Here is a 17,053-nt window from a genome sequence, read left to right as displayed (position 1 = left end):
AACAGTATATGTCTCATATGTGGAACAAGAATGAGAATAGGGCAGGATGCATTGGAAAAAACACAGAACATCCTGATACTATTTAATTTCAAAAACTCAAACACTCAAAAAAGTCTCCTGAAAGAAAGGCATATTCAGAGTCCTTAGACCTCATTACAAAGTTTCTGTTTTGTAAGTTTCTGTGATCTGTGAGGTGTGAGTCCTGTCAGAAATGCAATCATATTCCAAGGTGGAAAATCAGTTTCAATGTGTGAGCGTTTCCCTCTGCCATGGGTGAGATATTGAGTGGCATGTGGGTGTACCAGACATGAGTCTTAGCTCGGCTCAGATACTGTATCTCAGTATGTCGGCCGCACACAAACAGTGACATCAGTGGGCGAGATCTGGTCACCCTGGCGACGCCAAACAGCCAACATAACAACGCCAAGCTGACCCGCTACCTCCTTCCTCTGTCTCCATGTCAACCATCAACCACTGTTGCTTGCTTCCTTCCTTCCTTTTCTCACTTGGATCGCCACCGATCTTCAAATCAGCACAAGACTAAACACAGCTACACAATCACACTGTTGAAAGAACTCAATCCAGAGCCAGTTTGATGATAGAGAGAAAAAAACATAGATAGTCATAGACAGAGAGAGAGAGAGAGAGAGATGCTGGTACATCAGTTAATGGAAAGATAGCCTCCACCACAACAGCTGACAAATGATGGCCTGGTTGTAAGTAGTTAGTTTGCTGCTCATGTGAAAGACTGCCCAGGATCTCATGACTTGGCTGTATCTGACTGGACATTACTTCACTGAAGAGTTGGGCACTGGACAGAATTCTCCCGTGTTGTTTTATTCCTGCCTGCCCCCTTGTGGTGAGAAATCCACCACATTCTGCTGCTGAGGTCAGGGGGTCATTCCTAACAACAAGCCCTTTGCAACATGTTCCAATAATACCTCATACACTCTTAAAACAAATGTGTTGTCCCTATCTGGACATAGATGTTAAAAAACAACACAAGTTGTGTTATTATGACCGCCGCGCAGCGAAACATGTCCAAATTCGCATGTCCAAATTTCCGTCAAGGATTCCCGGGACACTGAAAGACCGGGGTAGACGAAACTTGGTGGGCATGTAACCCCATATGGATAGCATGGAACCATCGTTTTTCGTTTTGATCTGTAGCCCCCCCGCTGGACTGGACCCCCGAAAGGAGGGTAGGGCAGACACAGTTTTCTGTGAATATCTCGAGAACCGTAAGGTTTAGGAGGACCATTTTCTTTTTGTATGTTGATCTCAAGGGGCCATGTCAACCCATTCCATAACCACTCATTTCATGTATAGCGCCACCTAGTTAAACACAAAAAAGTAAAAATGAGGTGTTGTAATCGAAGGTATCTGTGACCTAACATAGTCAAAACTGCACGAAATTGGAAGTGTAGGATCATTATGACACCCTCTGAATGCACGCCAAGTTTCGTGGAATTCCGTTAATGGGGGGCCACACAATAAATTAATTTATGTTACTATACACCAACTGGCCTGTAGGTGGCCGGAGACAGTTTTCTGTGAATATCTCGAGAACTGTAGGGCCTAGGAGGTCCACCTTTTTTTTGTATGTTGGCCTTAAGGGGGCATGTCAACCCATCCCATTACCACTTATTTCATGTATAGCGCCACCTAGTTAAAAATTAAAAAGCAAAAAATTAGGTGTTTTCATCACAATATCTCTGGCTGACATGGTCAAAACTGCACGAAATTGAAAGTGTAGGATCATTATGACACCCTCCGAATGCATGCCAAGTTTTGTGAACTTTCGTTCATGGGGGGCCTTACAATAAAATAATTTATGTGTACATTTAGTGACCGTACACCAAGAAGGATTCCCGGGACACTGAAAGACCGGGGTACACGAAACTTGGTGGGCATGTAACCCCACATGGATAGCATGGAACCATCATTTTTTGTTTTGATCTGTAGCCCCCCCGCTGTACAGGACCCACCGAAAGGAGGGTTGGGCAGACACAGTTTTCTGTGAATATCTTGAGAACCGTAGGGCCTAAGATGACCAATTTTTTCCGTATGTTTGCCTCCAGGGGTCATGTTAACCCATTCCATGTGCACACATGTGCATAAACAGATACACACACACACACATACATTCACAGTAATCATACGTATGACACATACTCACACAGTAGACATATGTACGCATGCATGCACATGCACAAACACACATACGCAGGCAAACACACAAGCACGCACACACACACACACACACCCACACACATAAACATAAACATGTACACGCACACATGCACACAATTCAAGAATTTCTCAGAATTATGAACAGGCAAGATGGGGGTGGGGTTGTATAAAATGAATTTTACATGTGAAATCTATGAACTAATCATGTTTTGGTACTTGTTGTCTAGCAGATACCAGTGAGAATTGAGTGTGGATAATGCAATTTAGTGAGACAGTTAGAATCATATAGGCCTTTCAGCGTGATTTATTTTTGTGGAAAAAATGTGCTGGACTGGGCGGCGGTCATATTTTGTACCGCTCTGCGGTACATCTAGTTTTCAACACATTTGTTGTAAGAGTGTACACAGTATAACAAAAGCGTTGTGTTATGAAATGGGCTACAAGTGACACATTCCTAGTGTCAAGTCACTCCTAAATAAGTGACAAGGTTAGAGACTGCCCTGAGCTAAGGAGAGACAGTACTGGACCGTTGTTCAGTGGTCCAAACTCCTCTTTTCACATAAAAACAAATTTAGGATTTAATTTGGATATCAGGGTCCAATCAAGGTCCCAAGAGTCTGGAGGAAGAGTGGAGAGGCTCAAAATCCAAGTTGCTCGATGTCCAGTTTGATGTTTCCACAGTCAGTGATGATTTGGAGTGTCATGTCACCTGCTGGTGTTGGTTCACTGTTTTCTATCAAGTCCAGAGTCAATGCAGGCTTCTACCAGGAGATTTTAGAGCACTTCATGCTTCCATCTGCTGACCAGCTTTAGGGAGATGCTGATTTCCTTTTCCAGCAGGACTCGGCACCACAGTGCTAGTAACTGGTCTGGTTATACCATGGTATTACTGCGCTTGATTGACCAGACAACTCATCTGACCTGAACCCCATTGAGAATCTATGGTTTATTGTCAAGAGGAAAATGAGAGCCGCCAGACCCAACAATACAAATGATCTTAATGACACTAACAAAGCAACCTGAGCTTCCATAACATGTCAGCAGTACCACAGGCTGGTTGCCTCCATACCATGCCACAACCATGCAGAAATTTGTGCAAAATTAGCCTGTATTGAGTGTCTAAATGAATTACATTCGATTAGTCAGATTAGATCATTTCTTTTCTAAAGGTCGACATTTCTATGTTATAACCTCTAAATATTTTGATACTGATTTTTGTTTTTCATGGGCTGTAAGCAGTAATCATTAAAACAGAAAATGGCTTGAAATATTATCACAATATATATCACTTTTTGAAATAAATTAGGGGGGGGGACTCACCTTTTAGCACCTGTATATTTTCAGTGCAGAATACTATGCACATTTTTTTTCACAAATCACAAATCCTTACAAGTGTTAACTGTTACTGATTATTCCACTTCCCTTGCTTGTCAGTACACTCATATGACCTTGGCTGCATATATTTTATGCGCTGTGGATATTTTTTCTTGTATCAACAAAATGATATTGTCTTATGGTTAATGCTGAACATACACTGGTTGACAGGGCCTGGAGGCCAGTTTGTGTTTTGCCAGCACCAATACCACCATAAACTTGAGTTTTGCTGTTTTGTCAGCAACAGGTTGACATTCCCAGAAATACAACTGCAATTGAAAGAGAGGAATGACATATTTGGCCCTGAACAGACAGATTCACTCACAAAGTTAAGTCAAGTTTATTTATATAGCACATTTCTTACACAGGGGTCATTCAATTTGCTTTAAACAAATGTAAAGCACAATGAGCTTTCCATAAACAAACTGACATGATATATTGAAAACAGAGATGGGAAACTTGGCTTCAGGAAGTAAAAATCCTTCCATGTATTGGTTCTGCCTGTGCACCTAAATAAGGTTAGATTTCACTAATTAGCTCATCTATCTGGCTGAAGAAAACCTAATGGCGCTTTTACTGAATGGGCGGGACAAATTTGTGGTACGACTTCTAGTTTCTGAAGCAGAGTTTCCCATCTCTGATTGACAAGGTGTAGCAGCTGACCTGCTGTGGGGACTACTGGACTGCCAGAGGTTAATCAGATTAGTTCTCACAAGTTCAACACGAGTAACACACACAAACACAAACACACACACGTCTCATGCGTTGCATTGTCATGCCCTCTCACACTCCGAGTTTCTGCTGAAATATCTCCTTTGAGTCCCACATGCAACATCCTTTGCCTCTGTTTACCCCAAAACACACCACTCACCAGTGAGTCTCTGAATCCCACACTCATCACACCAGTATAAATACAGTGCAGGTGCTGTGAGCATGAATCCAGCTTTCCTCTCCCTCTGAATTGGACACACACCACAGCCTCACGCTCCCTCTCCAAAGCCACCATGACAGACTCGGGCTTCCCCGAGCCCTGTCCGCTCTGCATGGACACTCTGCGGGACCCCGTCACCATCCCGTGCGGGGACACCTACTGCCTGGAGTGCATTAAGATCTACTGGGACCAGTACGACCACGTGGGAGTCTACAACTGCGCCAGTTGCCGCGCAACCTTCACCCCACGGCCTGTGCTGCGCCGCAACCTGCCCAACGTAGGCTCGCCAGACCCGCGCGACCCGCAACGACTCCCCGAGCTCACACCGTTCCCCTACCTCCAGCACGACTCGTTATGCGACTTCTGCACGGGCCGGCGGAATCGTGCGGTTAAGTCCTGCCTGGTGTGCCTGGCCTACTACTGCGAGATGCACATCAAGCCGCACTACGAGTCGGCCACCTTCAAGCGGCACAAGCTGGTGGATGAGACGGGTCACCTGGACCGCAAGATCTGCCCGCAGCACGAGAAGGGCCTGGAGCTGTTCTGCCGCTCGGACCAGATGTGCATATGCGTGTTGTGTACTGTGCGCGAGCACCGAAGCCACAACATTGTGAGCGCAGAGGAGGAGAGAGCCGAGAAACAGGTGAGTTCCCAAACCAGGGAGTTCACACACATGTGTGAAAATGTTTGGAATGAAATACATTCTAATAGTGGAGAGAATGCACAAACAAAGAGTAGCCTATAAGTCTATACTCTTTGGCACAAATGAAGTACTTTGATAAATAGATGGGTGATTGAATAATGGACTGTACATTGAAAAAGATTAAAATCAAGTATGCCTGCCTAACATACAGTCAAGTGCACTGAATATTGTACACTGGGACTCAGAATGTGGTCACTTTTTGTTCTGCAAAGTTCACAAAACTAGTCATGCATATATGTTACTGAGGGCTTGAAATAGCCTGCATATTTTCTGGATGTTTTATCTGACTTTTCAGTCACTGTGAACTGAGCTGTGAAAAAATCTCAAGTAGCTTGGCAGGCCAGTGGCCGAAGAATGATGCTTTCATGGTTTTATTGCCAAAGTCAATCCAATTTGACATACTCCCTCTCTCTTCTCTCTTGCTCTCTCTCTCTCTCTCTCTCTCTCTCTCTTTCTCTGTCCACAGAAAGTGTTGGTGGTTACACAGTCAGATGTTCTTCACATCATTCAGGAAAGGATGAAGGAGTTGCAGGAACTCCGCCATAATGTAGACGTGCTTAAGGTGGGTAGAGTACAATGTACATGGCAGACATCCCCACAGTACAGATCCATGCCCTGTATCTGATAAAACTGTTATCAATATATTCAATTACTATAAAACAAATCTCCCAAAAAGGAATGAATGAATTGGTTTACCTTAACATAATTCTCTATCAAACAAGGTTAGAAATACCAGTATAGTGCAAGTCAGTACTATAACTGCAATAGAAATATTGTAAGTGCCTACACCTAAAGTTGTAGGGTTACACCAGCAGTTAGAAAGATCATCTTAACTATTGAGACTGAGGTCCAGACCCAATCCGAAAGATTAAGGGTCTAGCTACGAGTAATGAAAATGGCCCAACTCGAGGGGCGGCACCAATCATGCATTTGAAAATATCACTGTATGCAATTGGATTACACTACATCCAATGTTTACTAACCGATTCCGGATGTCAACGCAATTGGATAACACTACGACCAATGTTTCCGGACTTCAACAACGCCTACATCAGATACACCGATGTGATTGGTGCAGCTCGGTTTCATGGGCATAGCTAATGAGTATCATTACTCGTCGCCAGAGTCACTCGTTTAGCAAATTCAAATTTAAAATCCAGAATTCTCGCCAGAACTCTGGATTTCCACGGTAAGACTTTACCACAGGTAATTAGTGATTTTAATGTTGTAGCCCATAATTCTAATCAAGTCCACATTTCAATTCAACTTCAGCAAATTCTAGCTGTCTGTTCACTGTGAGCACTCTGATATTCAGACACAGTTCTGGCTCTGTAAATGAGAAACAAACAAATGAAAAGTGTAAAATGGCTCAGACCAAACCATACACAAACCCATTAACATGCTGCTTCAGGAGCAAGACGCTTGTCATTTTGATTCACTATTCAGCTAAAATATTTATATATTTTTTGCCAGGATCACAGACTGTGCCTTTTGTTCTGATTTGAGTTCCCCCTCAACAATGTCCAGATTTTAATTACTCTCTCTCTCTCTCTCTCACGGTGTAGGGTAATGCCCATCGGGCACAGGGGGACAGTGACAAGCTCTTTGCTGAGATGCTGCAGTCGGTGGAGCGTTGGCATGCAGAGGTCAGCCAACTCATTCAGGCCAACTTGCATACCTCCATGGCACAGGTATGCAACACATGAGCACCTCTAAACCAGCAGCAGTACTGTCACTAAGACAAATCTGAGGTAAATGTAAACATCGGACGCCCTCTGTAAACACCAGTAACTGTTGACAGAAAACACAAAGCATCAGGAGCAAGTGATCTGTGTTTCATATGTAAATGGCAGGCAGAAAAACAAAAAATATGCCTCCTTTTCAAAATATACAGTAACATTTTCCTTTGAACACTCTCTTAACAAGTAGCACACATACCAAGCAATTGAGGCACCTTGTGTTTTGTGGATGTATATTGCAGGCCCAGGGCTACGTGGAGAGACTGGAGCAGGAGATCATGGAGCTGCAGAGAAGAGATTCTGAGCTCAGGCAGATACTGGAGACAGAGGACAACATCCACTTTCTGCAGGTGCTGCCAACTGCACCAAACACAAAGTCTGTTTAATATCAAGGAGAACGCAGTGTACTGAATGGCAACAAATATACTATTTTCATTTTATATTTAGTTATATTTCTTTCAAATATGATTAGATTCCTATTGCTTAGTTCTATTTCTGTAACATTTTTGGAGACACTGTTCTACTTACTTTAGATTAATAAATGATCACCAACAGGTGTACTGTAAACAAAGCTATGGTGATATATTCTTACTGATTGTGCTGAAACGGACTATCTGGGCATGTTGTGATTACTTGACACACCTCTTGAGACCAAATTTAATTGATATGGCAGAACTTCCCCACACTGTCTGTTCCCCCTGAGCCCATGGTCCCAAAAGTGCTCATCAACCCTGAGTTCTCCTTTAGTGAGATCACCAAGACAGTCACGGACATGAAGGAGCATCTGGATGACATCTGTAAGAAAGAGCTGGGCACCATCTCTAAAACAGGTACGGGACAGCCATTGTTTCTCATGATAATCATTAATCCTAGTTTCTAGGATACAAAGGTAAACATATGGTCTTGTGTGGGCCTTTTTGAGTTAAACTGTAACATGTCTAACGAATCCTCTGACTAACACATGAAAACAATGTCTAAATGCCATCACAGCCAATGCAATCAACCAAGCTATTATAGAGTCCAATGGTTTGTACGTAACAGTATGTAATGACACAACAAAAGAATAAAAACAAAGCAGGAAAATTAAATGAAATACTTGCATTTTGGTTCTCAGTGAGCGACACCCCAGTTTATGTTCTTATCCCAAGATCTGGAGGACGTTTAAAAGGTAGGAGAAACAGGGGCACACTAGATTCCAGTATGGAAGAACATAGTCACAAAGCACAAGAACATCTGTAAACATATCAATTCACATATTACAAATGGAGGATGCATCATTAATGTTAAAAGTATGTCCACATTATGAGTTCCATTATTCAGAATTGAAGACAAATGTATATTTGATACCAGATATATAAACGTAAGTGGCAAGTAGGGTATAAAGCAATATATTATGTCTTATCTACAGCTCCAACAAGAGCAGATTTCCAGCAGCCCAAACACAGAGCAGACTTCTTAAGATGTAAGTGACAGATGACAAAAGATTTACTGTGCTATAAAATCATTTAGAGTACCTGTCTTCATTAAAAGGGCAAAATAACCAATCAACTGTTTCTCTCTGTAGATTCCTCCAGTCTCACATTTGACCAAAACACAGCCTATAAAGAGCTGGTCTTGTCAGACAGCGGTCGCAAGGTGGTCAGGAAGAAGACAGTTCAGTTTTATCCTGCCCATCCAGACCGATTTGATGGATTCTGTCAGATTCTCTGCAACGAGCCACTCAGTGGCTTTCGCCACTACTGGGAGGTGGAGTGGACCGGTGAATTCTCCATTGGCGTCGCCTACAAGTCCATCAGCCGCAAAGGCAAGAACTCCAACAGCCTACTCGGCTACAACGAGAAATCCTGGAGTCTCCTTTGCTCCGACAGTGGTTATTCAGCCTGGCATAACAAAATGGACAAAGACTTGCTCGAAGGTGTCCGAGCCACTCGCATTGGTGTTTACTTGGACTACGCAGGAAACTCTGTGTCATTTTATGCTGTTGCAGAGTCAATGGAGCTCATCCACAGATTTCAGGCAAAGTTTTCAGAAGCACTATATGCAGGTTTTGGGGTTGGATCATCTGTAAGCATCTGCTCCCTTGAGAAGAATACCCGTCCATACTAATGAATCACTGTAGCAGAAAATAAAAATCACAGGGTAACAGGGCTCTAGTAATCTCACTTCCACTTCCAAATAATGAAAGCATCAAATCATCACTGTTGTTTCTGCTGTTAACTATTACAAGCTACATATTTAACTAAATCAAGCTACACTTGATAAAGTGTAAAGTGTAAAGGTTGGTTTTATGATGTATATAAACATAATCTCAACAACATGCAAGAAAATATGACTGACTGTTTGGGCCTAGCCCACTGGTGAAGTCTGTAAGTGGCCTATGTGTATTATAGGAAATGATTATCATACCTTGAGCAATGTAAATACAACTGTAGCCTATGCTATTTGATGATTTGTACAGAAATGGCTAACACTGACTTGTAGTCTAAATAAACAATTAAAATAAAATAAAATCCTGCAGGTTTGAACGCCTGGTATGGTGCCTGTTTTATTATCTATTCAAGCACACTCAAACCAGAGCTGAATGTGGTTCATGACAGATAAAAAAAAAAAAAAATCTAAACTAGAACAGCATTTTAAAAACAGTAGGCCTAGACTATCCTCCCTCCCAACCATGCTTCTCAAACATAGGCTAATCCAAAAGTTTGATAGTAGGCTATGATATGATGTAACCTAATGAAGAAAAAATTACAGTGGAAAAAATGCAGTGGAATGGTATCATTTTTTCCTCCCTCTCTCTCTAATGTCCTCTTCATTTTCCCTATCCTAGGCCTACTAATTGCCCCATCCACTTTAAGCTCTACACTCCTCTTGATCTCAGACAGGCAGCTAGCCTGACGAGCCAGACCCACATTAAAATATAATTTGCTGCCGCTAGGGTGCGTCTAGATTTCTAGGCTAACAGGCAGCCGCCTGTCCCATTAAAAACTGACTAGCCTACAGTTCTTTTGCTGCTATTTTCTTTACCTACCAAATTATTCTTCATAACCTCAATCAATTAGGCTGTAGTCTACCACTGACTGTATGGTCTGTAGGCTTACACAAACAGAATCCTTCCATCGGCGGCAGAGGCGGATAGAGTACACAGCTTCATTACTTGAGTAAAAGTACAGATACCCTTTGCTAAATTTTACTCAAGTACAAGTAAAAGTACTGTCAGATGGTCAGATGTCTACTTAAGTAAAAGTACTGATATACTTGTTTTTAAAAGTACTTGAGTATCAAGAGTACAAGAGTAGCCTACATTTTCTAAATATTGCATTACTACTGCCACAGTGCTTACATTTATGTACAGAAACGTCCTACATGGAATGTTAATGTTAATACCTTGTAAAAAGAATTTAAAGTAAAATCAAGTCATTTTCATCTTTTTACCATGTTGCCAGGGATGGGCAGTATTTCTAATACATGTATTTAAAATACGCATTTCAAATACAAAATACTATTTTGTAATTGAAACACTTGAAGCGAAAACTATCATTAACTTGTTCAGAAAATTGAAATAGTCTGGCGAGATGGGGCCACGGGTTGTAGTGTAGTGGAGTAAAGAGTAGCCTACAATATTTGCCTCTCAAATGTACTTGAGTAAAGTCATGAGTACTCCCCAAAAATGATACTCGAGTAAAGTACAAATCCCTCAAAATTGTACTCAAGTACTGTACTCAAGTAAATGTACTCCGTTACTGTCCGGCTCTGATCGGCGGTAACCTAACTAACATGGCTGGCGGTTGGTTGCTCTCTGAAACATGTAGGCTACTATACAGTCAATGCAACTTCTTAGCCACAGGTGACTGAACTATATGATGAGAACAGCTACACAGCAGCAAAAGGCTCATGTATATATATATACACATATATATATATATATATATATATAGGCTACCATAGACAGTAAAAGATACACACATATATACGTCTAGATCAGTGGTCTACACCAAAGATTCTAGAGCGGGCTCTGTTCTAGAATCTTTGGTCTACAGTGTACAGTGGTCCCCAAACTTTTTCTTCCGAGGGCCAGCTTACTATGCCTGGCTCTAAAAGAGGGCCAGAGACTCGGAGTATATCAGTAACCATAAATAGCTTAGTGCTGTGGGTGGGCAGCCGTGGCCCACTGGTTAGCACTCTGGACTTGTAACCGGAGAGTTGCCGGTTCGAGCCCCGACCAGTGGGCCGTGGCTGAAGTGCCCTTGAGCAAGGCACCTAACCCCTCACTGCTCCCTGAGCGCCGCCCTTGAAGCAGGCAGCTCACTGCGCTGGGATTAGTGTGTGCTTCACCTCACTGTGTGCTGTTTGTGTTTCACTAATTCACCGATTGGGTTAAATGCAGAGACCAAATTTCCCTCACGGGATCAAAAAAGTATATATAGTTATACTTATACTGAACATCAGCAGTCTACCTTAGTTGAATATTCCATTACATTTAATTTATAGGCCAGTGTTTCCCAAACTTTTTTTCTGGGGACCCACTTTTTAAAAATGACAGACCATCGCGACCCATTTCACTTCAGATCTAACATGCATCATGCATGCAACCACCAATATTTAATTTATTAGACAACATAAATTGTGCTGGCGACCCAAATAAAATCTCCTGCGACCCAGTCTTTGGGAAACACTGCTATAGGCTATTGCAATTTAATACCATTGTTAGCTGTGTTTATATTGCCATCATGCCATATCAGTGTAAAATGTAACTCAAATTAAATAATACTAATAAAAAGGCTTTTGCATTCCCAAAAGTATATTTTATTAAAAATGTGTGAACTCTGAACTCGGAAAATGTAAAGTTCTCAAACTATGAGAATTTTATGAAGCGCTGAAGTGGTCCATTCTAACTTTCACTCACCTGAACTTATGACCTCTTTGTAGGCCTAGTATGAACATTTGAACGAGTGAATACAAAATAGAAATAATTATCCCAGAAAGTCCCAGAAATATGACTTGAATAGAAGTTAGTTAGTTATTAACAATTAATTAATAAACTTGTACAATACTTTGAGCACTGATGCAGTCAGCATAGGCCTCTTACATTGTTTGCAGGTAGGCCTACATTTCATTCCGTTTTTGATGGCAAACGCGAAACAGCGCCAAAATAACCACCAGTGGACAAAAAGAGTATTACATGTGTACTGTTAAGACTCGCCATAGAGAATGAATAGGGGAAATTGCGGAGGTTATAATTTGACGATGTCGTACTCCCGTGCGGGCCGGTTGCTATATACCACGGACATGTTTTGGGGGGCCACCCAAAATGAGGTGGCGGGCCGTAGTTTGGGGACCACTGGCTGATATGTCTACACTGAAGACACGCCTTGTTTACAACTGACGTCAAAGTCGCTCGTGGAAAACGTCACTGCAGCGACAGCGACAGTGAAATCGAAGAGTAGCCTACCAGCTTTAAACGACAACAGAACCCTTATTAGACATTCTCTGATGCACAGTCCAAGTTTGTTTTACAATAACAATTTACCAGGACTAATGTACGTTTTTCCATTTGACTCAACGGCTTAGGATATTAGGCTATGCCTACTGTCCACCGATCATGCACTGATCACAACACACTCACAGATTGTTGTTTATGGCTAGCTGCTATAGGGACACTGAATTTATACTCCTCCACCTTTTGAAGATGAAACCGTTTATGCTGCGTGTTTTTACAGGCATGCGCGACATATTCACATGGCATTTGTAGGCCTACCTCTTGATTCTGCGGAGTCTGTAAAGACATTTGGATTCACTGTTATACTTTGGACTGTGCTGCTTTTGAAAGACATACAGTAGCCTATCTTGGAGTTCATATCTAAGGGTTGATATCTAAAGCATCTGAGGATGGATGTGATACGTTGTGTTAGATCCCTCATGGATCTGCAAGCTCAACTTCAGAGAGCCATTGGACTACAGGAGGAGATTCAGACGGAGATTCTTGCTCACCTTCTTCTTCCTCGAAGCACCAGGAGGCTAAAGATCCCAGAGGGTTTTGGAGACAGTGAAGATGTTGAGGCATACTTTGCTACCTTTGAGAGAGCAGCCACTTCCCTTAAGCTTCCTCAAAAGACATGGCGCGCGCAGGTTATGAAGCTCCTTGGTATGGATTACAGCGAAGGCCAGGACTCATCACTACAGGATCATGGGTATCAAGTTGTTAAGGACCATTTCCACAGTCAGGCAAGTGTGGCAGAACAACAGTGGCAAGTTAACTTCACTTTGGCCAATTTTGACCCTGTGAAAGGCCCCAGGGAGCTGGGTCTGGGGCTGGACGAAGCAGCCAGGCGATGGCTAAAGCCAGAGAGAAGGAGTGCAGAGGACGTGGTGCAACGCGTGGCTCTGCAAAAGTTTGTAACCCTCCTGCCCAGAGCTGTGAGTGATTGGGTTGTTCAACATAAATGTAAGGACATGGAGGAGGCAATTAGTCTGGCAGAGCAGTTCCTCGGGAGGAGGACCAATGAGGAGTATGGAGAGAGAGAAGAAGACACTGCTGGACAGCAATACACAGCAACAGACCCATCAGACAAGTCTGGAGCATCAAATCAGTTTCGGTGGGTTTTCCATGATGTCAGCATGAGTAAAACAATGTTAGGCCAATGCCCCCCCCCATAAAATACAGAAACCTGTTATGTTTACATTACCCCCTGTTTATTTAAATAACCAGATGTCTAAATAAAATTCTGCTCGGTATCTGATCTAATCTAAATGTAAAACTGTACTTGTTTTTAGAGTATCTACAGATAATGCCCAGGAGGGAAAGGAGCCCAAACCATGGACCACAGCACCAAAGGAGGAGGAAACATCACTGAAACTCTGTCAGTCTGTCAGCTTCAATGTGGAAGTGGAGGGAATCGGGGAGATTTATCTCAAGGAGGAAGGGGGAGAAGAACAGGAAGAGTACACTCCCCACATTGAGCAGATGCCAGTGGAGGAGGAGGACGACGACATGTGCAGTGGGGAAATTGTGAAAGAACCTTCTTCTGACATAGGCCAGCCATCTGTGACTACCACTAGAAGGCAACCAGGGTGGAAACCCACCTTTAGAGTGAAGAAAATGTACTTTGGTGCAAATGAAGCGACACTTACTAAGAGTCATGCATGTTCTGACTGTGGAAAGAGCTTCACCAGGCTGTTTCACCTGCGCAGGCACAAATGCGGATCGGCTCTTCTTGCCTGCCAGAAGCGTGAGACCACATTCGCTTCCTCCAGCACTCAGCTGGCACAACACCGGCGCAGCCATGACGAGCTCCACAGCTGCCCGTACTGCGTGAGGCAGTTCCGCAAAAAGTCCAATCTGCAGAACCACGTGCGCATGCACACGGGCGAGCGACGGTACCAGTGCCCGGACTGCGGGGACACGTTCACCCAGAAGCATGTCATGCTGGAGCACCGGAACATTCACACGGGGCAGAGGCCATTCGTGTGCCACGAGTGCGGGAAGGGCTTCTGCCACAGTCGCACCCTCAGCAAACACCGCCAGCTCCATTCTGATCTGAGGCCTTTCCTCTGCACATTGTGTGGGAAGACGTTCAAAATTAAAGATGGCTTGAGAAGGCACCAATTGGTGCATGAAAAGAATAGCGAAAAAACTGTAGGAATGCTTAAGTGACATTGAATTCAAATAGACTATTGGAAATACCGGTATGCATACTAACTCTGCATGCCTCTGCAGGTCTCAACATCTAGATAAATGTGACAAACTTTAAATTAAGAGGTATCACAGGGGACAGGAACATGGACCTGAAAATTTTATCCAGGAAAATTAGTTAAGAGCTATAACAATGAAAAAGCTATCACTCGTAGTTTTCTAGTCTGCATGGCATATGGTCTTATTAATCACTCATGTGTAGTGCTGTGCTCACTGGCTACCAACCAATCTTTTCCCTTCTTTACATTATGGCAATTCATAATGTGTACTGTGATTTGTGATTTTGCATTTTTTCTACCTTCAAAACACTTTCTGGACATTCCTTGATATATACTTTTTTTGTAAAACCTAAAATAAACATTTCTGTGTATATTGCCTAATGATTAAACAAGTTTAACTGTATACACCCTCCCCCCTCTCACTGGATTAATTAGAGCCAATAAAAAGGTTTACCTGTGTGCAGTTTATCTGTTGTTTCCTCAAGCTCTGCCAGGGGGCAACAGTGAGTGCTACTGCAAATGCTTCCACTTTTTGATACATTGTAGACATGGTGCACTGAGTGCACAATATCGACTTGCATCATTATAAGCTTTTTCCCCAACGATATGTAAATAACTATCACGTCTCCATCTTAAGAGTAGTTACGGCAAACTCATCTATGATGCCCAATATAAGTCAATTGGCTACACTATTCTCATCTGCTGTGAACTAATGACAGCTACTTTGCTGCTCTAATTCCACAGTACACAGAGAACACAGTCATTTGGAGTAGCCACTCACTCCATCATTCATGATTTGTAAATGTTTCCAGTTTGCATCTAACACTTGAACTATTGCGGGGTAGACAGTTAGTCATTGTATGCGTTGTAAATGTAGGTAAGGTCATGATGGCGATTGAGCAAAGCGCTTGACAGGTCTTTGTCACGTGACTTGGCATCGACGTGTATCGGAGTCTGGACCAGAGGCTCAGAGGGAGGTGTCATTCCAGTGCAAACACACAAGCTGCAGGGAATTACTCAGAAGCTAACAGCAGCTTGCCAGCTTCTTCTAACAATCAAATCACCACTGTGGAATATGCATTTAATTTAATTATATTTCATGCCATGAAATGAAGAGAAGATGGGGGCAAAGGAGTCAAGGATCGGTTTCCTCTCTTATGACGAGGCCATCAAAAGAGGTATCCATCCATAATATTATGATAACGCTAGCTAGCTATCATCAGCAGCTAAGGTTAGCTAATTATGTCCATAGCAGCTTTAACAGTCGCTAATGTTACCCTTGGCTGAAATCTAAGGATAAATCAGAAAACAACGATTTAAACAGCCCTTCTGCTACGTTAATACGATTGCGATCTAGCTGACAACGGGATAACTGATTGTCTGGTTATATTAGGGTAGGTTAACGTTAACGTAATGCAACAAAGGCACGGTGATGGTTAGCTGGTCAAGACTGTCGCTGGCTAACGTTAGCTGTCTGTCTGATGTGATGACATGAATACCCATCACCGATTGACCCCCACAGACAATTTGTTTATGCTGCTTAATGTGATAGCTTGTACCTTAACTGAGTTGTCACAAGTGACTGTTTACCAGCACACATGTTGCAGAGCAGTAACGTTACTGGTTGATGTTCAAAGCCTGGGCGCAAGCTAATAATAGCTACCCGGCTAATGCTATCTATGCTAACATCACAGTGCTAAACTGCAAAAGGATATTAAGCCTTATCTAACTGTCCTGTTCTCTGTGGCTCATTTAGCCTTTCAAATTAGCTTGATTTGGTCTTCTGCGAGTAAGATACAGTCTTCAGTTGAGTCTGAAAACAACTGTAACATAACAGGCAAATAATGTGGTCTTAATTAATGTCATCGTTGCTCACGTTAGTTTAGCTTGCATTAACCAGCTAACGTTAACTAAAGCAAGCTTACCAGTTGAGGTGACTTCACCTCGCTATCGTCACCCAGACGTTTCTGACTAACTGATTAGTTGTATTTGTAGTGTCGTATGCAAAACAAACTCTTCACCATGCTATATTTCCCCCGTGCTGTGGTATCAGTCAGAAATGTAGTTTGCTGCTAACGTTAAATGTTACAGTCATCATGTGGTACTACAAGAGCTTCCAAATTGCGCAACGATGTCAGTAAAAATGGAGGGCCACACATCATACCGAAAAACATCCTCTCAATGTTTACCTCGTAGAGGTGTAGTGAATGTATAAACGTTTTACCATCCATCACTCGCCAAGACTTTCTAGATGTGGATCTAAGCTTGGTTTTAGATTCATTTTCTTGTTTTCGTAAAGTGGTTTTGTTTTTGCATAGGCATGTGAACTGAATGTGATTGTATATTCTTGAATAGTCTGAATTTATATATCTGGCCTCTCATAAACTACTAACTACAGTTTTGAAAGTTTCAGTTAGATTAGGC

General features: G+C 42.5%; 3 protein-coding genes across 4 annotated transcripts in view; all 3 read left to right on the top strand.

Moving 5' to 3' along the window:
• The first annotated feature begins 4,498 nt into the window (after window positions 1-4,498).
• On the top strand, window positions 4,499-9,465 carry ftr84 (finTRIM family, member 84). Its single transcript, XM_076273969.1, has 8 exons — window positions 4,499-5,141; window positions 5,668-5,763; window positions 6,767-6,892; window positions 7,183-7,290; window positions 7,614-7,770; window positions 8,055-8,108; window positions 8,349-8,402; window positions 8,505-9,465. Exons 1-8 carry the CDS (start codon window positions 4,572-4,574, stop codon window positions 9,044-9,046), a joined length of 1,707 nt encoding a protein of 568 aa, XP_076130084.1. The 5' UTR covers window positions 4,499-4,571; the 3' UTR covers window positions 9,047-9,465.
• A 2,898-nt stretch (window positions 9,466-12,363) lies between these two features.
• LOC143111501 (uncharacterized) lies at window positions 12,364-15,088 on the top strand. The gene is made up of 2 exons (XM_076273747.1): window positions 12,364-13,533; window positions 13,712-15,088. Exons 1-2 carry the CDS (start codon window positions 12,827-12,829, stop codon window positions 14,589-14,591), a joined length of 1,587 nt encoding a protein of 528 aa, XP_076129862.1. The 5' UTR covers window positions 12,364-12,826; the 3' UTR covers window positions 14,592-15,088.
• Window positions 15,089-15,624: 536 nt separating this feature from the next.
• Window positions 15,625-17,053, top strand: part of LOC143111380 (ubiquitin carboxyl-terminal hydrolase 32-like) — a 32,846-nt gene continuing 31,417 nt past the window's right edge. For both annotated transcript variants that reach the window (XM_076273609.1, XM_076273608.1), the window contains exon 1: window positions 15,625-15,807. In XM_076273609.1, the coding sequence (XP_076129724.1) occupies window positions 15,750-15,807 (58 nt within the window). In that variant the 5' untranslated portion in view covers window positions 15,625-15,749. The remainder of the gene's footprint in view (window positions 15,808-17,053) is intronic.

The sequence above is a fragment of the Alosa pseudoharengus genome, unplaced genomic scaffold (genome assembly GCF_046254945.1).
Source record: "Alosa pseudoharengus isolate Yale_2024_CS ecotype anadromous, Long Island Sound unplaced genomic scaffold, YU_APseudo_1.1 YU_APseudo_1.1_scf_8, whole genome shotgun sequence".
Taxonomy (NCBI): Eukaryota; Metazoa; Chordata; class Actinopteri; order Clupeiformes; family Clupeidae; genus Alosa; species Alosa pseudoharengus.
This window is presented reverse-complemented; position numbering and strand designations above follow the sequence as displayed.